This window comes from Panthera pardus, unplaced genomic scaffold (genome assembly GCF_024362965.1).
Source record: "Panthera pardus isolate Hobbes unplaced genomic scaffold, ASM2436296v1 HiC_scaffold_8, whole genome shotgun sequence".
Classification (NCBI taxonomy): domain Eukaryota; kingdom Metazoa; phylum Chordata; class Mammalia; order Carnivora; family Felidae; genus Panthera; species Panthera pardus.
Genome location: NW_026527013.1, coordinates 54,583,642 through 54,605,896, shown reverse-complemented (window position 1 = coordinate 54,605,896; position 22,255 = coordinate 54,583,642). Strand labels below are relative to the sequence as shown.

General features: G+C 51.7%; 1 protein-coding gene across 2 annotated transcripts in view; it reads left to right on the top strand.

The window, feature by feature from the left end:
- Positions 1 to 20,437, top strand: part of PLXND1 (plexin D1) — a 59,729-nt gene extending 39,292 nt beyond the window's left edge. Inside the window, exons 16-36 of one of the 2 annotated variants that reach the window (XM_053898364.1) lie at positions 11 to 178; positions 261 to 351; positions 552 to 815; positions 903 to 1,052; positions 1,879 to 1,993; positions 9,168 to 9,275; positions 9,371 to 9,483; positions 10,373 to 10,435; positions 10,951 to 11,081; positions 11,464 to 11,662; positions 12,747 to 12,893; positions 13,093 to 13,249; positions 14,085 to 14,188; positions 14,272 to 14,335; positions 15,045 to 15,079; positions 15,351 to 15,455; positions 15,960 to 16,123; positions 17,294 to 17,441; positions 18,554 to 18,694; positions 18,855 to 18,929; positions 19,197 to 20,437. In XM_053898364.1, the coding sequence (XP_053754339.1) occupies positions 11 to 178; positions 261 to 351; positions 552 to 815; positions 903 to 1,052; positions 1,879 to 1,993; positions 9,168 to 9,275; positions 9,371 to 9,483; positions 10,373 to 10,435; positions 10,951 to 11,081; positions 11,464 to 11,662; positions 12,747 to 12,893; positions 13,093 to 13,249; positions 14,085 to 14,188; positions 14,272 to 14,335; positions 15,045 to 15,079; positions 15,351 to 15,455; positions 15,960 to 16,123; positions 17,294 to 17,441; positions 18,554 to 18,694; positions 18,855 to 18,929; positions 19,197 to 19,313 (2,659 nt within the window). In that variant the 3' untranslated portion in view covers positions 19,314 to 20,437. Of the gene's footprint in view, positions 1 to 10; positions 179 to 260; positions 352 to 551; positions 816 to 902; positions 1,053 to 1,878; positions 1,994 to 9,167; positions 9,276 to 9,370; positions 9,484 to 10,330; positions 10,436 to 10,950; positions 11,082 to 11,463; positions 11,663 to 12,746; positions 12,894 to 13,092; positions 13,250 to 14,084; positions 14,189 to 14,271; positions 14,336 to 15,044; positions 15,080 to 15,350; positions 15,456 to 15,959; positions 16,124 to 17,293; positions 17,442 to 18,553; positions 18,695 to 18,854; positions 18,930 to 19,196 lie in introns of both variants that reach the window. The other variant, XM_053898363.1, reaches the window with a different exon arrangement.
- The last annotated feature ends 1,818 nt before the right edge of the window (positions 20,438 to 22,255 follow it).

The following is a 22,255-nucleotide window of genomic DNA, read 5'->3' as shown; positions in this document are numbered from 1 at the left end:
CCTCCCACAGGCGCATGGACACCAGCATCACCTGCACGGTGCCCGAGGGTGCCCTGCCGGCCCCCGTGTCCGTGTGTGTGCGCTTTGAGCGCCGGGGCTGTGTGCACAGCAACCTCACCTTCCAGTACATGCAGAACCCAGTCATCACGGCCATCAGTCCCCGCCGTAGCCCCGTCAGGTGAGACCCCAGACCCTGACCTCTGGCTGAGCTCACTCTCTAGGGCTGTGGGTGGGCTGACAGGGCCCGCTCTATCCCATAGTGGCGGCAGGACCATCACGGTGGCTGGCGAGCGTTTCCACATGGTGCAGAATGTGTCCATGGCTGTGCACCATATCGGCCGGGAGCCCACGGTGAGGGGGCTGGGACCAAGGTGGGTGGGGAGCGGCCAGTAGCCCTGATTGACTTCACGCTGCTGCATCTGTCTTCTCTCTGCCTCTCTCTCTGTCTCTCCCTCTCTCTCTCCGTCTCCTTAAACCTCAATCTCTCCCTGTTTCTCCTGCCCGTCTGTCCATCCTCAACCTTGGCCCTGGCCCTGGCCCTTCCCTACCAGCTCTGCAAAGTTCTCAACTCCACCCTAATCACCTGCCCGTCCCCTGGGGCCCTGAGCAATGCATCGGCACCGGTAGACTTCTTCATCAATGGAAGGGCCTACACCGATGAGGCGGCTGTAGCTGAGGAGCTGCTGGACCCCCAGGAGGCCCGGCGGGGCAGCAGGTTCCGCCTGGACTACCTCCCTGACCCACAGTTCTCCACGGCCAAGAGGGAGAAGTGGATCAAGCACCACCCCGGGGAGCCCCTCACCCTGGTCATCCATGTGAGTTCCAGTGGGTACCAGTGCGGGAGTGAGCGGGGCCGGGCTCAGCCGCAGACCTCAGCAAGCACTCCCTCTCTGTTCCTGCAGAAAGAGCAGGACAGCCTAGGGCTCGAGAGCCACGAGTACCGGATCAAAATAGGCCAAGTGGCCTGTGACATCCAGATCGTCTCGGATAGAGTCATCCACTGCTCGGTCAACGAGTCCCTGGGCACGGCCGAGGGGCAGTTGCCCATCACAGTGAGTGAACGGGGAACCCCAGGTGGAGGCAGACCTGGCCCCCAGCCCTGCCCCTCACCCAGTGTATCAGAGCTAAGTGTTGTCATGCTCAATGGATGACGCCAAGTGGAGTTTTACATCCCCACTTGACAGATGAGGCCCAAGAACTTAGTCAGCTGCTCCAGGGCAGTGATTGGCCCCAGATAGGCCTGATGGGGCTGGACTTTCAGAGGCCGTTAGAAGTCTCCCTTGTTCCACTTGATGCTCCACGTCGAGTTTGGGCTGCCAGTCACGTGCAGAGTCACAGAGGGGAGGGATACAGGAGGAGTGCCGAGAGGGGCCAGAAATGAGACCTTTTCTATGCTGTACCTGCTTGCATGCCTCCTGGGACAGGAAACCCCTTCCCTCTGAAGGCAGCACATGCCGCCCAGGACAGGTCTGACTGCCAAAGCTCCCTTTCACCTGCACCCCAGTCCCAGTTATGCCCTCTGACTCCTCAGCCTTTGCCTGTTTCCCTGGTCATCAGACAGTCCTCCAGATACTTGGGGACAGCAGCCAGGTCCTGTGAACTGCCCTGCCTTCGGCTCCTCCACTGCCCCTCCCAGACCATAGTAATAAACACAGTCCATATTGAGTCTCCCCTCTCTGCCAGGGCTAGCCAAGCATCATCTCCTTTAGCCCTCACAGCATCCCCAGGAGGTGGGCCTGGTTATCTCTGTGTTTATAGATGTGGCCTCTGAGGTTCAAAGAGGTTAGGTGACTTGCCCAGGACCCCACAGCTAGCGAGGAGAGGAGCCAAAGCACAAGTCCGGGGAAGCTACAGCTCCCTCCTCCCACCTCTGCCCAGATCCAGGTAGGGAACTTCAACCAGACCATTGCCACACTGCAGCTGGGGGGCAGTGAGACCGCCATCATTGTGTCCATCGTCATCTGCAGTGTCCTGCTGCTGCTCTCTGTGGTTGGTAAGGAGACTTATTCTTGTGACACCTTGGAGGGCACACCTGCCCCCACCTTGTCCCAGCCCCTCAGAAGACTGGCAGATAGGAGAAGAGGAGTGATGGGCTGGGGACACAGCTGAAACAAAAGCTTGGTGGTGGGTTACTCACTGAGAGATGTGCCCTGGCTGCGGCACAGATGGGTGGAGGATGATAGATGCTGGGGGATGCGCTGGGTCCAGGCTGTGGGCCCTGACTGCCTGGCAGAGGAACTTGGAACCTTGTCCCGGAACCAGTAAGGGGCTACTGGAGGAGCTTAAAAGGGAAGCTTAACCTACACATTTGGTAGGCTATCCCACTATTAAACTGATGGTTGTAAAGGTGATACAGTTGATCCTTGAACAACATGGAGCTGGGGGCGCTGACCACCCCCCACCCCACAGTCCGAAATCTATGTATAACTTTTGACTCCCTCCAAAACTTAACTACTAATAGCCTCCTGTTTCTGGAAGCCTTACCAATAACATAAACAATCAACACACATTTTGTATTTATATGTATTATATACTATAGTCTTACCATAAAGTAAACTAGAAAAATGTTATTAAGAAAATCACAAGGATGAAAAAAATACATTTTCAGTACTCACTGTATTTATTTTTAAAAATCTACAGGTAAGTGGGCCTGTGCAGTTCAAACCCAGCTGTCCAAGGGTCATCTGTGTGTGTGTATATTTCCCCCTTCCCCACCCCAGTAAGGGATTATAATATAATACTACTGTGTCACCTTTTAAATGTTTCATAATTCACAAGTTAACACCTGGTCATCGTAGAAAGAATCGAAAATGGTAAAAAGCAGAAAGAGAAGAAATCGACCATAATTCTCTCACCCAAAGAAAGCCACTGTTCACCCCTATTTTTTTTTTACCTCCTCTATTTCTGACCTGGGCCGGTTCACCCCTCCTTAGGCAACCTGATGGTCCCCCGCTCCCGGGAGGTCACCATACTGATGCCGAACTTAGTGCGGACATCCGGCTGGCATAGCACATTACAGCCCAGAACTCCTGGGCTCAAGCAATCCTCCTGCTTCAGCTTCTCAAGTAGCTGGGACTACACACATGTGCCACTGCACCTGGCAAGGATCCTGAGCCTGGGAGACCCCTGTTTCATTTTAACTGACACATGATTTTATGTTAGTTTCAGGTGCACAACACAGTGATTCAGTATTTTGATGTAGTTGCCTTGTCACTATACAAAGTTCTTATAATGTTATTGACTATAGTCCCTATGTTGTACATTACATCCCCAAGATATGTGTTTTATAAGTGGAAGTTTGAACCTTTTCATCCCCTTTACCTATGTCACCTATTCCTGCACATCCCTCCCCTCCAGCAACCACCAGATTGTTTTCTGTATCTATGAGTGTTTCTGTTTTGTTTTGTTTTTTTAGATTCCACATATAAGTGAAATCACAGAACATTTGTCTTTCTCTGACTTATTTCTTAGTGTAATACCCTCTAGATCCATCCATGTTGTCACAAATGGCAAGATTTCATTCTTTTTTAGGGCTGAGTAATATTTTATGTATGTATACCATTACTTCTTTATCCACACATTTGTCCAGGGACACTCAGCTTGCTTACACGTCTTGGCTATTGTAAATAATGCTGCAGTGAACATAGGGACGCATGTATCTTTTTGAATTAGTATATTTGTTTTCTTCAGCAGATGAATAACCCAGAAGTGGAATTGCTGGCTCCTAGGACAGTTTTATTTTTATCTTTGAGGAACCTCCATACTGTTTTCCATAGTGGCCGCATCAATTTATGTTCCTCCCAACAGTTTACCAGGGCTTCCTTTTCTCCACATTCTTGCCAACACGTATTATTTCTTGTCATTTTGATCCGAGCCATTCTGACAGGTGTGAGGTGCTATCTCATTGTGGTTTTGATTTGTATTTCCCTGACGATGAGTGATGTCGAGCATCTTTACATGTGTCTGTCGGCCATCTGTGTGGTCTTTGGAAAAATGTCTCCTTGGGTCCATTTGTTAATCAGGTTGTTTGGTTTTTGTTAAGTTGTATGGGTCTTTATATATTTTGGATATCAACCTTTTATCGGATGTATCATTTGCAAGTATCCTCTTCCATTTAATAGGTTGCCTTTTTATTTTGTGGATGGTTTCCTTCACTGTCCAAAAGCTTTTGAGTTTGATGTCATCCTATTTGTTTATTTTTGCTTTTGTTGTCCTCATCTGAGGAGACATAGCCAAAAAAAATATTGCTAAGACTGCTGTCCAAGAGCTTGCTGCTTATGTTTTCTTCTAGAAGTTTTATGGTTTCAAGCCTCACGTTTAAGTCTTTAATTCACTTTGACTTTATTTTTGTATATGGTATAAGAAAGTGGTCTGGTTTCATTCTTTTTGCATGTGGCTGCCCAGATTTCCCAACACCATTTATTGAAGAGACTGTCTTTTCCCCTTGTATATTCTTGCCTCCTTTGTTGAAGAATAATTGGTCATGCAAGGATGAGTTTATTTGTGGATTCTCTTCTAGTCCATTGATCTATACGCCTGGTTTTGTGCCAGTACCGTACTGTTTTGGTTACAATAGCTTTGTGGTATAGTTTGAAATATGGGAGCATGATCCTTCCTGCTTTGTTCTTCTTTCTCAAGATTGCTTTGACTATTTGGGGTCTTTTGTGGTTTCCTGAACATTTTAGGATACTTTATTCTAGTTCTGTGAAATATAACATAGGTATTTTGATAGGAATTGCATTGAATCTGTAGATTGCTTTGGGTAGTATGGGCATTTTAACAATACTTCTTCCAAGGTATGAGCATGGTATATCTTTCCTTTTTTTGTGTGTCATCTTCAGTTTTTCTCATCAATGTCTTATAGTTTTCAGAGTACAGATTTCTTACCCCCTTGGTTAAATTTATTCCTAGGCATTTTATTCTTTTTGGTGCAGTTGTAAATGGTATTGTTTTCTTATTTCTTTTTCTGAATTGTTCTTTATTAGTATATAGAAACACAGTAGATTTCTGTATGTTAATTTTGTATCCTGTGACTTAACTGAATCCGTTTAATAGTTGTAATAGTTTTTTGGTGGCATCTTCAGGGCTTTCTACATATGTTATATCATCTGCAAACTGGCAGTTTTACTTCTTCCTTTCAAATGTGGACGCCTTTTATTTCTTTTTCTTGCCTAATTGCTGTGGCTAGGACTTCTAAGTGCTATGTTGAATAAGATTGATGAGAATGGGCATCCTTCCTGATCTTAGAGGAAATGCTTTCAGCTTTTCACCATTGAGTTTGATATTAGCTGTGGGTTTGTCCTATATGGCCTTTATTATGTTGAGGTACATTCCCACTATACCCACTTTGTTGAGAGTTTTTATCATAAGTAGATGTTGAATTTTGTCAAAGGCTCTTTCTGCATCCATTGAGATTATCATATGATTTCTAGCTTCATTTTTATGTTAATTTGGTGTATCATGTTGTATGATTTGTGGGTGTTGAACCATCCTTGTGTTCCTGGAATGAATCCTACTTAGTCATGGTGTGTGATCCTTTTTTTTAAAGTTTATTTATTTATTTATTTATTTTGAAAGAGAGACAGAGCATGAATGGGAGAAGGGCAGAGAGAGAGGGAGAGGAATTCCAAGTAGAGTCCATGTTGTCAGCGCAGAGCCTGATGCAGGCCTTGATCCCTTGTACTGTGAGATCATGACCTGAACCAAAAATCAAGAGTCAGACACTTAACTGACTGAGCCACTCAAGCACCTCGATGGTGTACAATTTTTTAAATGTATTGTTGAATTTGGTTCGCTAATATTTTTGCATATTTTTTGCACCTTTGTTCATCAGTGATATTGGCCTGTAATTTTCTTTTTTTGTAGTCTCTATCTGGTTTTGACTTTATAAAATGAGTCTGGAAGTATTCCTTTCTCTTCAATTATTTGGAATAATATCAGGAGGATTGGTATTAACTCTTCTTTAAATGTTTGATAGAATTCACCTGTAAAGCCATTTGGATCTGGGGGCGCCTGGGTGGCTCAGTCGGTTAAGCGTCCGACTTTGGCTCAGGTCATGATCTCGCGGTCGGTGAGTTCGAGCCCCGCGTCGGGCTCTGTGCTGACAGCTCAGAGCCTGGAGCCTGCTTCCGATTCTGTGTCTCCCTCTCTCTGACCCTCCCCCGTTCATGCTCTGTCTCTGTCTCAAAAATAAATAAACGTTAAAAAAAATTTAAAAAAAAAAAGCCATTTGGATCTGGACTTTTGTGTTTTGGGAAGTTTTTTTGTTTTTTTTTTTTAACATTTATTCATTTCTGAGACAGAGAGAGACAGAGCATGAACGGGGGAGGGTCAGAGAGAGAGGGAGACACAGAATCTGAAACAGGCTCCAGGCTCTGAGCAGTCAGCACAGAGCCCGATGCGGGGCTCGAACTCACATACCGCGAGATCGTGACCTGAGCCGAAGTCGGACGCTTAACCGACTGAGCCACCCAGGTGCCCCTTGGGGAGTTTTTAAATTACTGATTTAATTTCATTACTAGTAATCAGTATATTCAGATTTTCTATTAATTATTCAGTCTTAAAAGATTATATATTTCTAGAAATTTATCCATTTTTTCTCGGTTGTCTAATTTGTTGGTGTGTAACGTACAGTGTTATCTTTTATATTTCTGTGGTATCAGTTGCAATTTCTCTGTTTTCATTTCTGATTTAATTTAGTCCTTTTTTTTTTTTTCCTGGATGAGTCTGGCTAAAGGTTTGTCAATTTTGTTTCTTATCAAAGAACCAGCTCTCGGTTTCATTGGTCTGTTCTATTGTTTTTCAGTCTATTTCATTTATTTCTCCTCTGATCTTTATTTCCTTCCTTCTACTAACTTTGGGCTTTGTTCTTTTTCTAGTTCCTTTAAAGTTAGGTCATTCGAGACTTCTCATTTCCTGAAGGAGGCCTGTATCACTAGCGAACTTCCCTCTTAGAATGGCTTTTTCTGCAACCCAAAGATTTTGGACTGCCATGCTTCTGTTTTCATTTGCCTCCATGTATTTTTTTTTTTTACTTCCTCTTTGGTTTCTTCATTTACTCATTGGCTGTTCGGTAACATGTTGCTTAGTCTCTACATGTTTGTGCCTTTTCCCATTTTCTACTTGTAATTAATTTCTAGTTTCATGCTGTTGTGGTCAGAAGAGATGTTGGATATTACTTCAGTTTTCTTAAATTTATTGAGACTTGTTTTGTAGCCTATATGTGACCCATCCTAGAGAATGTTCCATGTGCACTTGAAAAGACTATGTATTTTGCGTTTTTTGAGATTTTATTTAAATTTTTTTAATGTTTACTTATTTTTGAGAGAGAGAGAGAGAGAGAGAGAGCGTGAGTAGGGGAGTGGCAGAGTGAGAGGGAGACACAGAACTTGAAGCAGGCTCTAGGCTCTGCGCTGTCAGCACAGAGCCTGGTGCAGGGCTTAAACTCATGGACTGTGAGATCATCTGATTCGAAGTCAGATGCTTAACCAACTGAGCCACCCAGGTGCCCTGAGATTTTATTTTATTTTGAAAGGGAGAAAGTGCATGTGAGCAGGGGCAGAGCAGAGGGAGAGGGAGAGAAAGACTCTTAAGCAGGCTTCAGGCCCCGTGCAGAGCCTGATATGGGGCTCTATCTCATGACCATGAGATCATGACCTGAACCAAAATCAAGAATCAGATGCTCAACAGACTGAGCCACCCAGACTGAGCAAGGTGTCACTTGCTATTTTTGGATGGAGTGTTCTGTATATATCTGTTAAGTTCAGCTGGTCCAGTGCGTCATTTAAGGATGATGTTTCCTTATTGATGTTCTGTGTTGTCTATCCATTGATGTAGGTGGGGTGTTAAATTCCCCGACTATTATTATGTTGTTGTCTGCTTCTCCATTTAGGGTTGTTAATATTGCCTTGTATATTTAGGTGCTTCCATGTTGGGTGCAGAAATATTTACAAATGTTATATTCTCTTGTTGGATTGACTCTGTTTTAAAATCTATTGTGTCTGATGGAAGTATTGCTACCTTAGCTTTTTTTACGTTTCCATTTGCATGGAATATTCTTTTCACTTTTAGCCTGTGTCCCCACACTTCTGAAATGAGTCTCTCATGGGCAGCAGATAGATGCATCTTGTTTTTGTGTTGGTTTGTATCCGTTCATCCATGTCTTTTCATTGGAGAATTCAGTCCATTTATATTTAAAGTAATTATCGATAGGTACATACTTATTGCCATTTCATTATTTTCTGGCTATTTTTGTAGTTTTTCTCTGTTCCTTACTTCTTTTGCTCTCTTCCCTTGTGGTCTGACAGCTTTCTTTAGTGGTGTGCTTAGATTTTTTTCTTTTGTGTATTTTATATAAGTTTTTTCTTTGTGGTAACTGCAAGGTTCACATATAACATCTCAGGTTTATAACAGTTTCTTTAAAAAATTTTTTTTGATGTTTATTTTGGAAAGAGAGAGAGACAGAGCATGGGCAGGGGAGGGGAGGGGCAGAGGGAGAGGGAGGCACAGAATCTGAAGCATACCCCAGGCTCTGAGCTGTCAGCACAGAGCCCGACACGGGGTTCAAACTCACGAACAGCGAGATCATGACCTGAACTGAAATCGCACACTTAACCAACTGAGCCACCCAGTCACCCCTATAACAACAGTCTCTTTTAAGTTGATATTAAGTCAATTTTGAGCACATTCCAGAGCTTTATATTTTTACTGTCCCCCATTTTATATTTTTGATGACACACTTTATATCTGTTTTATGTATCTCTTAGCTAATTATCATATTTTAATTAATTTTACTACTTTTGTCTTACTCTTCATACTTGCTTTCTAAGTGTTTGACCCACTACCTTTATTTTATAATGTTTACCACTAGTTTAAACACACACACACACACACACACACACACACACACCACTTCTTTTTATAAGAATGGGACATCAGAGTTATTTTCCAGGGCGTTCCCCAACCCTTTACCCTGTAGGAGTTTTCAGCCCACCAGGGAGGGGAGGACTGTAGGCCGGGGCAACCGTCCACCTTCCCACACCCTGCCCAGAGGAGCAGGAAGCCAGCAGGACCTCTCACTCCAGGCCCAGGCCCTGCACACTGCCATGTGCCGACAACTGTTTTCCAAAGGGCTTTCCAGGCCTGACCTGCCTCTCTACTGCCTGCAGCCCTGTTTGTCTTCTGTACCAAGAGCCGCCGTGCAGAGCGCTACTGGCAGAAGACTCTGCTGCAGATGGAAGAGATGGAATCTCAGATCCGAGAGGAAATCCGAAAAGGTAGTGGGTAGGGAGCATGCGGGACTGTGGACCTTGGCTTTCCCATCTGGGGAATGGGTTCAGGATCTACTCACAGCTCCCTGCCTATCCGCCAGGGTTTGCCGAGCTGCAGACAGACATGACTGATCTGACCAAGGAGCTGAACCGCAGCCAGGGCATCCCTTTCCTGGAGTATAAGCACTTTGTGACCCGCACCTTCTTCCCTAAGGTCAGCCGGCACCCTTGCCAGTCACCTCGGGGGTTCCTTGATCTCTTTCTGAGCCATGCCATCCTAGAGGGCACTTTTAAACAGATGGGAAAACTTGGTGCTATGTGGACCCCTTGAGCAATGCGTAACCTGCACGCACATTTATGGCAGCCCTGGCCACCTGCCCTCGCCTGCCAAGGGAGGGGTCCCAGTTTCTCCTCTCACTCTTCTTCTCTATTCATTTGATGTTTAACTGTCCATATGGAAGCCGGCTCTTAGCCCCACTCTCCTGGCGGGTAGGGCCTGCCTCTCCCTTCACTAAGGGGGTTCTCCTAGCCCCCAGTGCCCCCCCCCCCAGCCTCTCTCAGCCCTGGTGGGCCCCTTCCCAGTCAGGCTTTTGGTCGCCAGGTCCCCTTCTCCTGCCCACGGACTCTACCTCAAGCCTCCCACCCCTCTTTGCGTTCCAGGGGCTGCTGCCCTGTCCCCACCTTCCCGGGCCCAGCAAGAGCATATGTGCTGGTGTCCACTACCCTGCTTCTTGCCCTTCTGCACTGTTTACCCTGCAGCAGCCCAAACAAGTCCACGCTGTAGTTCCCGCTGGCCTCTCTGCGCATTCTCCCGTTCCCCACTGAGCTGCTTTTGCTTCCTCTTAAGCCTTGTGCATTGCCACACCTCGTGTCGTGAGGTTCCACCCCTTCCTTTCCCCCATGAAGCCCCTTGGGTCTCTGGACCCTTAAGGCCCTGCGCATGGCCTACTGCCTCTTCTTCCCTGACAAGGCATCCCTTTGCATTTGTTGAGTGGCCCTTGTGTGCTGGTGAGGGGAGACGCAGCCCTGCTGAGATGCTGGGGGGTGGTCTGCCCCTACAGTGTTCCTCTCTCTATGAAGAACGTTATGTGCTGCCCTCCCAGACCCTCAACTCCCAGGGCAGTGCCCCGGTGCAGGAGACCCACCCATTGCTGGGAGAATGGAAGGTGAGTACCCCATGCAGGTGCATGACTTAGAGCCAACCTACCCCTCTTTGGGCCCCACTTTCCTGTTCATCTGATCCATGGGTCCGAATCACCAGGAGTTGGGAGGAGTCAGTTATTGCAAGATAGTGAGCCCTCCATCCCAGGAGGCATTCAAGTGTCCATTCACGGTGTGGTAAGTGCTGACCCTAAGCCAGGTAGTGAGGAGAGAGGATTGGGCCCTTCTGGACATCCCACTCCATCTGCTGCTTAGAGAATGGAAAATGAGAGGTTCTCATGTAGAAGGAATCTGGGTTACCTCCAGGCACCTTTGACCTTCTGTGAGCCCCATTTTTCAGCTCAGTTGAGCCGTTATTCCCAGTCATGGGGAGTTAAGAGACCTCTACCATGAAAAGGTGGTGAGCTCCCCATCCCAGGAGGCATTCAAGGAGACATTCAGGGCATTATAAGTGCTGACTCCTAGGCCTGGTAGAGGCACCAAATCCCTGTGGACTCCCCAGCACCAATTGCTTCCGCAGATCCCGGAAAGCTGCCGGCCCAACATGGAAGAGGGGATCAGCCTGTTCTCCTCATTGCTCAACAATAAGCACTTCCTCATTGTTTTCGTGCATGCGCTGGAGCAGCAGAAAGACTTTGCAGTGCGTGACAGGTCAGGCTGCAAGGCTCTGGGAGAGGGACAGGGGCCTGTCAGAGGCCACACAGCCCGTCCTGTGTTGGCTGGGGCAGTTTGCAAATCACCTTGCCTGCTAGGCAATGGGCATCTACCCAGCACCAGGCCCTTTCCTGACTTTTCTGGGCCTGGATGCCCAAGGTCTAGGCTCGTGGGCACAGCGGTTACTGTGGATGCTAGAGAAAGTGGCCCTTTCTCCAGGTGGGTTTGAGCTGTGCCCACCACCCACACAGGCACCACCCACACAGGCATACCTGGGCTCGCCAGGCCCACAAGGCAACACCGGCACCCCCTCCCCCCACTCCTCAGATCCCAGGGCCTCCGGGTGCAGCCAGTGCTGATGCCCCACACCCACCCGCAGGTGCAGCCTGGCCTCCCTGCTGACCATCGCGCTCCACGGCAAGCTCGAGTACTACACGGGCATCATGAAGGAGCTGCTGGTGGACCTCATCGACGCCTCGGCTGCCAAGAACCCTAAGCTCATGTTGCGGCGCACAGAGTCTGTGGTTGAGAAGATGCTCACCAACTGGATGTCCATCTGCATGTACAGCTGTCTGCGGGTGAGGGGGGCGGAGCTGCACCACCAGGGCAGTGGGGACCACCACCTCCCAAGCCCATGTCACGTCAACTCTGTCATCTCTGTGCAGATGAGGAAAGAGGGGCTCAGGGAGCAGGGAGAGTCCTGGAGGGTCCATTATACAGACAGGGGAACTGAGGCTCAGGGAAGGCCTGGCCCGGCTTCCTGTAGGGGCTCGGAGCAAGTTCAGGGCAGAGACTGACACCGGGCTTTGTTCTGGAAGATTGTTGTCTTGGTCATCAAACCCTCCCTTGTGTGCCTTTGGGCCACAGCTCTGAGTTCACATGATAAATCAGGCCCAGTCCCAGCCCTTAAGATTCCCCCAGGCTTAGAGCAGACAGGTGTGGAAATGGCAATTAAAATACAGAGCGATAAATGCCACACAGTGGCACTCCACCACCGATGCCTTGGACCTGGTTAGAGGGCTCAAGGTGGCTTCCTGGAAGAGGCGACCCTAAGCTCGGGTCTGAGGGCTTAGCAGGAGGGTTGGGGTATGAGGCCCAGCCTGTCCCAAGACTCTCTCTACTCACCAGCTTGTGATTTGACACCACATTCCATGTTCTAGTTCTCCCTAAAGGCACCATGGGTGGCTTAGCAGAGTCACGGGCCTGGGAGCCAGCTGATCTGGGGGCTCGAGTCTAGCTCTGCTACCTCCCCACTGGGTGACCCTGGGAAGGTTGATTGTCCTCTCTGAGCCTCAGCAGCGAGGGGGATATCCCATGCCTGGAAGAGTTGCTGGGATGACCAAATGAATGTGCCTGCCCCCAGACAGTGGTTTTCCACCTTAGAATCCATGGAGACACAGGGGGCAGGAAGGGGTGTAGTAGACAGGAAGCAGGGAGATGTGGGGAGAATGACATCAGGATCCAAAAGGAGGACGTTACACAGTGTGGAGGTGTTAGCAGAAGGGGTGGTGAAGGCATTCCAGGTGGGGGCCACAGCATGGCCAAAGGCTTGGGACCTGGAACATGGAGGGTGGGCAGGGAGGCAGTGTGGGCTGGGCTGGGCTGGGCTGGGCAGGCTGGGCTGGGCAGGCTGGGCCTCTGACAGCCCTGTGCACACTCCAGGAAACAGTTGGGGAGCCATTCTTCCTGCTCCTGTGCGCCATCAAGCAGCAGATCAACAAGGGCTCCATTGATGCCATCACAGGCAAGGCCCGCTACACACTCAACGAGGAGTGGCTGCTGCGGGAGAACATTGAGGCCAAGCCCCGGGTGAGTTGGGCGGGACCAGGGCAGCTAGCTGGGCAGCAAGGTGGGAACCATCTCCCAGGCTGACTGGGAGGGGAACCCGAATGCCCGGAGCATCCTGACCTTAATCGTGACCCAGCCGCCCTGGGCAGGCTGTTGCCTTGCCTGGGCCCTGGGTAGCGATGGAAGGGACTTGCTGACTGTCTTCTCTTGTCTCATGCAGAACCTGAACGTGTCCTTCCAGGGCTGTGGCATGGACTCGCTGAGTGTGCGGGCCATGGACACAGACACGCTGACACAGGTCAAAGAGAAGATTCTGGAAGCCTTCTGCAAGAATGTGCCCTACTCTCAGTGGCCACGTGCGGAGGACGTTGACCTCGGTGGGCAGGGGCCGGGTGGCGGGCCTTAGCCTTTGGGCTGTTCCAGTGGGAGCTGTCCCTTGCCTTGGTTGTATACTCCTTTCAGTTAGTGAATGTACGTTAACTGAGGCACCGGGGACATGGAGATGGATGATCAGACAAGATGCCCATCACCAGGGAGCGCCTATCCTGGCAGGGAGACGGGTACTGCAGTGTGAGCAAGCTGCAAACAACAGCAAAAAGTATTCAGGAAAGGCTTCCTCAAGGAGGGGGAGTTGGAGTGGGTTTTGAAGGATGCAGAGGAGTTCTAGTTAGACTAAAATGCTGAGAACATTTGTTCTATGACCACAGGCTTTTCATAGCACCTGGTCTGTCCAGGCCCTGTTCCAAGTACCAGGTTGTGATGATAAATAGGTGCTAGGTGCAGTGACTGTTCACAGCAGGTTGCTCGCCAGGGCTGGTAGGCCGGGGCCAGGATAGGGTAGGTGATGAGGTTGGGCAGGCACTCAGTCACCCAGATCCTGGAAGGGCAGAGTCCGTACCTAAGGACAGTGGGGTCATGGAAGGTATGTGATCCCTTTCACACGTGGTACCTTTTCTTATTTCATTGGCATTAATAAAGTAACAATGTCAAAGATGAGGACATTTCTAAACCTTCTCTGTGCCCACCATACCCTCTCCTCTGGATCTTTTTCCTCCTCCCCATTCTACAGATGGAAAAATAGAGGCTCAGAGAGAGGCATGGCTTGCCCTGGGTTCCACAGAGAGAGCAAGAGACCTCTCACTGGGGGGCCCAGGCTGGTGCTGCGCCCTCCAGCCAGCTCCCCGCCCCTGACACCCTGCTCCCTGCCCCCAGAGTGGTTCGCCTCGAGCACACAGAGCTATATCCTCCGGGACCTGGACGACACATCTGTGGTGGAAGATGGCCGCAAGAAGCTCAACACACTGGCCCACTACAAGGTGAGGGCCCCGGCCCCACCCATCCCCCACTTCCACCCTCCCTAACTTCTGACCTCTGACCTCAGCCTCTCCCCTCCTGTCAGATCCCCGAAGGTGCCTCCCTGGCCATGAGCCTCACAGACAAGAAGGACAACACACTGGGCCGAGGTAGCACCGGTGGACATGGGGAGGGTGTCTAGGCCAGGCCTGGGCTCTTTCTGAGCAGTCATCATAGGGAACCTGAGGCTTTAAGAGGCAGGGCTGGGCCGGACTATGGTCTCCTTGGTTGGGGCAAGGGCCAGGCCAGCCCCTCTGCCCCAGTACTGCTTGGGCAGGGCCTGTGGCCAGGCCTCCTCAGGCTAGTATCCTGCGGGCAGCCAGAGAGAGGCCCCAAAAGGGCGGGATGTGGTTTCAAGAGGTCTGGGCAGCTGCCAGGCTGGAGGGGGAGCTGGTCTGCCCATCTGGGCTTCAGGCTGTGTCCCTGCCTCAATTCCACCCCCCATCCACACCCTCAGGCTCCCAGGCCCAGCTGCCAGGCATGGGGTCCTCAGCTCCCTTCATCTCAGGGTCCCCTCCTGAGGTCAGGAGCAGGACCTTGGGCCTGTCCCCACAGCTTAGGAGGTCTGGGTTGGGCAGTGGAGGGGGTGAGGGCAGCCAGCCTTTTCCCCTCTGAGGGTCTTCCCCCTGTCCATGTGTTGACTCTCTCTCTGTCCCTCTGTTTCTCCTTTCTCATATGTGTCTGTTTCTCACTGCCTCTATCTCATTCTCGGTGTCTCTCTGGATCTCTCTCTCTCTGCCTCTCTCCATCTTAATGTCTCCATTTCTGTTTGTCTCCCCTCCTCTCTCTTGTTTATTTATTGTGTTTTCCATCTCACAGTGAAAGACTTGGACACGGAGAAGTATTTCCATCTGGTAAGTGCCTGGCCTCTGGCCCTGGGGGCGCCCGCCCTCACCGGGTGTGGACTTGGCTTCCTGCCACCCTAGGCCTCTGGGGAAAACGTTCCCAGCCCTGGGAAAGGCTGGGGACTAGGGAGCAGGGGGTAGGTCCCAGAATCACCCTCATCCCTTGGGTACCACAAAGCGCATGTGGAGCCAGGTACCTGTGGGTTGTAGGATTAGACCACCCACAGGATGGCCAAGGGTGGTACCAGGTGCTGGACTGGCCCCCTTCCCGGCCTCCTAGGTGTTGCCCACGGACGAGCTGGCAGAGCCCAAGAAGTCCCACCGACAGAGCCACCGCAAGAAGGTGCTACCAGAGATCTACCTGACTCGCCTGCTGTCCACCAAGGTGGGCCTCACCTCTCCTCCCCGTCAACGGGCCAGCTATGTGCACATGCCTGGGTATGGTGGGGGGGTAGAGTTCTGTGGGGGCAGAAGGGCTCCCTGCATGAGAGGCTGAGGGCTTTGTGCTGCTCCTGGGGAGTGATTTGCTCATAGCCATGAAAGGTGCCTAACAGACAACTTCTGTATTAGCCAAAGTAACAGGGCAGCAGAGGCCCAGAGGGGTCAGTACTGCCCCCAAGGTCACATAGCTCAGGTGGCCTTACTCATTCCCCGCTTTGTGCTCCAGTATCTGGATTAGTCCTTTCAGTACCCCTGGGAGGAGAATTTCACTAACCTATTTCACAGACAAGAAAACCAAGGTCCAGAGAAGTTAGGTGACCAGCCTGATAGTATTATGGCTTTCCCATTCGCCATCCCAAGCACTCCGAGCTCCCTGAAGCTAGGAGAAGTGCACACTCCCCTCCCCACATGGCCCTGGGCTGACCGTAGCCACCCCACTCCTCTGCAGGGCACACTGCAGAAGTTTCTGGATGACCTGTTCAAGGCCATCCTGAGCATCCGTGAAGACAAGCCGCCACTGGCCGTCAAGTACTTCTTTGACTTCCTGGAGGAGCAGGCTGAGAAGAGGGGGATCTCAGATCCTGACACTCTGCACATATGGAAGACCAACAGGTTGGTGGGCCAATGGTGTGTGGGCGGCGGGCAGGCAGGGAGGGATGTGCAGCTTCATTGTTTCAACGTGGGCAGCAATAGTGCAGCAGTTCAGACCCTGGTCTCTCAGTCCACCTGCCTGGATTCAGTTCCTCTTTTGCCGCTCCCTAGCTGTGTGACTTTGGATAAGTGACTTCACCTCTCTGTGCTTTAGTATTCCCAGCTGTAAAACCAGGGCAATAAAAGTGATCCACCTTAATTGTAAGAATTAACTAAATCAAGCATTGTATAAGTTTTGTCCTTACCATCATTTCTCTCTTCCACCCCTCTTGGGCGGGTACCCTCAGCTCCATTTGACAGATGAGAAGCACAAGGCTCACAGAGCAGTGCCCACCCAAGATCACACAGCCCTTGCAGTGGCAGAACCGGGCTCAAAACCACGAGATCTGACTCCTATACCCAGTTCATAGCCTTCCTTTAAGGCTTTCCAGGTCACAGAACCCCACAACTTGTTGAAAACTTCAGCCTGAACCTCAGTAAAAATGATGCCTACAAGTTTCTGTGCAGCTGCAGGGGCTTCTCAGACCTCTGGGGGAGGGTCCTCCACTCCAAGCTGCTGAGTCAGTGGGTGGCCCTGGGGTGGGGGCACTACCAACCCTCTCTGGCCTCCTGAGACCAAGGCCAAATATCCAGGCCCTGCCCTCCCTCAGCCCTTTCTGGCTGCTCAGTGGCCCCAGCTAATGGTGGACTTCCTGCTGCCGTGCAAGGGCTGGGAGGAGGAGCCATGTGCTGCCAGGCAGGGCAGGGTTGGGCGGGGGGGGTTCTTCTAATGAGAACCAGGACTTGGCTTGAGGCTCCCTTGTGAGAGCAGAAGGTTCTGTGGGGGGTTGGGAGCGGGTATGAAGGTAGCCTGGGCCTGCAGCCCCTGCCCCAGTGTCCTGCCCGCTGCATGCCAGAAACCTGGCTCTTGGCCCCTCAGTTGCTACAGTTGGCAGAGATGGTCATCAACCCTATTTATGGATGAGCAAACGGAGGTTCCGTCTTGGGTCTAAGCCCCTCTGGCCTTGGGGGGGCAGGGGGTAAAGCCAGCCTGTCCTCTGGGCCTGGCTGCCTCCCTCCTTCGAACCCCTCAACGACCACTTCCTTTGCTGCCCCACCCCTCACCCCACCTCCATCACTCCCATCCCATAGCCTTCCTCTCCGGTTCTGGGTAAACATTCTGAAGAACCCCCAGTTTGTCTTTGACATTGACAAGACAGACCACATCGACGCCTGCCTCTCCGTCATCGCTCAGGCTTTCATTGATGCCTGCTCCATCTCCGACCTCCAGCTGGGCAAGGTCTGCTGCTCCTGGGGCGGGCAGCCTACTGTCAGAGTGGGAGGAGGGTGCCCAGGTGGGGTGCATGGGCCTCAGATCTTCCTGGGAGAGAAACCCAAGGAGCTCATGGCTGGGGCGAAGGGGCGGTGGTGGGGACATGGGATGAGCAGGGATGTTCCAACAGAGGCAGGTGCCCAGAAACTGGCCCCTGTGGTCAGAAACCCTGCACCTGCCTCAGGTGTGCCCAGCACCACCTTCCAACATTTAGGCCATAGGGCCAGGCCCGGGGAAGCCAGTATCAATGTGGGAAACCTGCTTGGTCAGGTACAGTATCATGAAGGAATCAGCCAGGCTCCAAGTAGCAGTCCTGATGGTCAAGAGCCTCTGAGTGGGCACTGAGTGAAAGAGTGGGCAGAGGGGAACAGGTGACCAAGACCTCTGAGATGCACACAGGAGGGATATCCCCAAGAGCTCTGCAGGGGGAGGATCCGGCTGGTTTTAGAGAGTGGAGAGGAGGGAGAACTGCATTCTAGGCAGAGGAAACTACCTGGCCAGGGGCAGGGAGGCGGGGGACAAGGCTGGCTGCTGTGAACATTAACGAGATGGTATAATTAGACCAGGCACTACAGGATGGCGGGTGCACGGCCCTACCTTCAGCCCATGACTTTCAGAGGCCATGAGAGAGAATGCCATCACTTCTCACATACGGTCTGCGTAGGCAGGATGCCCGTGACAAAGAACTGGGAGCGTACTTGGCGCGTTTCGCTTTCAGGCGTTGGAAACATGCAGTGGGAAATATTCCACTGAGCCAGCAATCGGGCTTCCAACAATCTTAGCCACCAAGACCCATAACCCTAAGCGAGGATACAAACGGAACAGCCAGCGTGCGACAAAGAGCTGGCGCAGAGCCTGTGCACTTTTCCCCCTAAAGGGAGTGGTTCCCCCTTCAGTCCCATAGAAAATAGGGCAGGGGTTCCATGCCAAAGGGCAGCACTGGGATGGGGCAAAGAGCCCCTGGTCCAAAGTGATGGGGCCCTTTGTGTGGCCGACGGACGAGGGCTTGTCCAGAAACAGACAGATCTGGTCTCCGCCCGCCGCCTTATCCGCCCGCCGCCCCACTCCTCTCTGCCCAGGATTCTCCGACCAACAAGCTCCTCTATGCCAAGGAGATTCCTGAGTACCGGAAGATCGTGCAGCGCTATTACAAGCAGATCCACGACATGACGCCGCTCAGCGAGCAGGAGATGAACGCGCACCTGGCTGAGGAGTCGCGGGTGCGGCGGGCTCCAGAGGGGCCCTGTGGGCTCGGGACCTGACCCCCAAGGAGGGGCTGTGGGAAGCTGGAAGCTTGTGTGGAAGCGTTGGGGCTGGGCCAGGGGCTGTTTTGAAGGGTGGGTTAACCACCCCTCCCCACTCCCACCTGCTTCCTTACAGAAATACCAGAACGAGTTCAACACCAACGTGGCCATGGCTGAGATCTACAAATATGCCAAGAGGTATCGCACACAGGTGAGCACCCCTGCGGGCCTGGGGTCATGGCGCCCCCCCCGGCCCCACCCCGCCCCGGCTTTCTGCCCTGCCCACCTGCACTCTGCTCAGGAAAACCCCAGGAAAGTTTCCTGCTCAAGGATTCACATCCCAGGACATTTGTGCTTTAGGTATTGGTTGCCAGCAGTAGAAATCAGGCAGCGAGTAGATTGTTCCCCCACTGTGGTGGGAGCCTCTGGGGCCCAGGGCCTCGGGCTGTGACCCAGCTGCCCCCTACTTCCCTGTCAGATCATGACTGCCTTGGAGGCGAACCCCACTGCCCGGAGGACCCAGCTGCAACACAAGTTTGAGCAGGTGGTGGCTCTGATGGAGGACAACATCTATGAGTGCTACAGTGAGGCCTGAGCCTGTGGGAGACGGTGCTGGGGAGGGACACGCTGCCCTCGACTTCACTTTGATCCCCGTGCCTCTGACTGTGGCTGGGAAATGACTGAGCAGAGTCAGCTTCTGGGGAGGGGGGAATGGAAGGGCCCCTCTGAGCCTGGCAGAGGAACCCCCCAGCCCTGGACCCTTGGGCACCTCTCTCTGGCCTCTCCACCTGCCCCCAGACCCGATCTCTGGGCTGGAGACTTGAAAGCTGCAGCTAGTGCCTGGTAAGGCTCCTGCCGCCCACCCACCCCCAGCCCCCGCCCCCCCGCCAGCACAGCCTGGCCAGAGCCTCCCCACCCCCAGCTCTGCCACCACCACCACTGCTGCTGAAGCCCTGCCCTACATGGCCCAGCGCCCTCAAGCAGAGCCCCCCGGCCCAGAGGCCGCAGCCGGAAACACTACCTCATCCAATGTGGCAGAGGGGAGGCCTCCTTGCACCAGCCCTGGATCGGTTTCTGCGTCGACCGCCACAATGTTGTCTCCGTCTGCTGTCACCCAGAGAGGACTCTGGTGGCACACGGTTTCAAGCGGTGTCAGACTGTGGTTGCTTGAGCGGCTGCTGGTGGAGTGGGCAGTGCCCATGGCCCGTGGGCAGGCTCCGTGGGCTTTCCCACAAGCTGGGGCGGGCAGAGGACGAGGGGACAGGTGCTGAAGGGAGGGGAGGGGGCTAAGTTGCACCAAGGCTGTAGCTGGGCTACTTGATCTTGCTGGAAGTGTTTCTAAAGATAGCACCACTTTTTTTTTTTTTTAAAGCTTTTATATATTAAAAAACTTCTCACGCGCCAACTGTGAATAGCTGCCGCTTGTGCAGAGGACCTGGGGAGGGGTCCCTAGGGGCTCCCAACATAACACTGGAAATGACTGTTCCAGAGGACAGGCAGACCTGGCAGAGACCCCCCCCCCACCCCCCAAAGGCCTGAAAAAAAAAAATCACCCATTCTGTTCCTGTCAGAAGCAACCCTCCGTGGCTGTCCCGGCTCCCCCTGCAGCAGACCCAGCCAGCACTGGGACTGGCTCCGAGCCTGTGGGGGCTGGGCTGGAGGGGGTGGCTGGGAAGCTCTGGAACCTTCTTTATAATAAAAGCCTGATGGGAAAACCTGCGTGGGCTCCAGCCTTTATCCTGAGATGGCCAAGGAGGGAAAGGTGAGCTTGTAGTAGAAAGGAGAGGGCAGCCAGGTTTAGAGCCCTGCCTCCGCCATCCTCATTCACAATCTTGGGCAGATACCTTAGTTCTGCGAAGGCAATGGCAAGATTCAGTGGGACAATGTCTGCTTGCTCTGGGCCTGACCCATAGACGACCTTCCTGAGCTTGGAGGGCATCCATGGGACCTCCAGGAAGATGTCATAGCTGCCATGTGGGTCCTGCTCCTACCTACCTTTAGAACAGGCCTGTGAGGAACAGAATATTATGCCCATTTTACAGATGTAGAAACTGACTCTCAATGCAGTGGAGGAATTCCACCCCCCACCCCCGCAGGTCGTATAGCCAGGGAGCAGCAAAGTGGGGACACAAACCAGGTTGCACAGCCTCCCTATTCTTCTCTTTTGTGCTTCCTCCAGGCGGTCTCCACAGTGGACCCCAAATGGGTGGGGAGGTCAAGGTGACTGTCCTAGGAAGACAGCTGATATTTACACATGCCCCTTGAATATCTCATCAATCTTGAAAACCCCGTTTTTTCACGTGAGGAAATACGCAGTTTCCCCAAGGCCGGTGTAACCCTGGACTGTTTCCATTGGGGCAATCTGTTCCTCACAGCAGTTAACCTTCATCAGGGTCAGCACTGCCACAGAACCCCCGGCCCACCCTGCTGGCTCAGGGCCGAAGCTGGTGGGGGGGGGGGGGTGTGTGTGTGTTCAACGCCATCCCCCGGGAAAAGGTCATTAGCAAACTGGCTCCCAATTAGAAGCTACTCAAGTTAATTATTTTTCCGTCATAATGGGGAAAAAACTAAGCATACATTTATCAAGAATAAGAACTAGGACAGAAAAATTCATACAATTGAAACAAAATCCCACAAATACCAGTTCTAGAATTAATGAGAACAGAGAAGTGAGAAAAGAAAAATAAACAATTTTTAGCTTTAAAAATAGCCTTTTCCTGTACTGGCTTCGGGGTGGGGACAGATTCTTTATCTTTTCAAATTTTCTATTCTGAGCACTGATTCCTTTTTATTAAGCAGATTTTCTAATTTAAGTTATTGACACATTTGATAGGGATTTTTTTTTTTTTTTTTTTTTGGTGTGATTTGTGAACACAGGTTTCCTGCAGAAATGTCAGGAAGTACAAAAAGCACTTGGAAAATAAAGCTATGCGAACCCACCCAAGGTCAATGTCTCAGAGAATGTCGGTCCAGATTGTGTGCCTGCCTGGGTCGGGGGCTGAATAAAATTCGGGACCAGGGTGTACACACCATTTTGTAACCTGCCTCTCCCCCATGCAACAATATGTCAGTAACATCTTTCCGTGTCATTAAATATTCTGCAGCCTGTTTTCATGCCTGATTAACATGCAATTCCTTCTTGAAGTTTCACAACACATTTGTACATGGAGGAAAGCTCTGGTTTCTGGGGTCATTTCTCAACACGGAAGGTGGGCAACTTCTGTGAATTGTCCACAGTTCTTATCTGGGGCCCTGAAGACTTGCCTTGCAGCCTCAGGAGTTTCTTCGCTGTCCGAGGGTCATGGGAGGTGGAGACCTTCAGCGCAGTGTCCTCAAGCGGGTAGGAGACTCGTCCGTGTCTCATGGGTACTGGATGCTGTCTGGCCTCTGCCAGGCCAGGAATGCTAACCCGCTCCTAGCTCGTGGAGTTGTGAGGCCCCGGAATGCCGCCCCAGAGCCTGGCCGGGTGCCTCCCACAACCCCCTGCCAAACCATGAAAGGAGCAGAGGCACAACCAGACCCTCTCCAAGGAAAGTG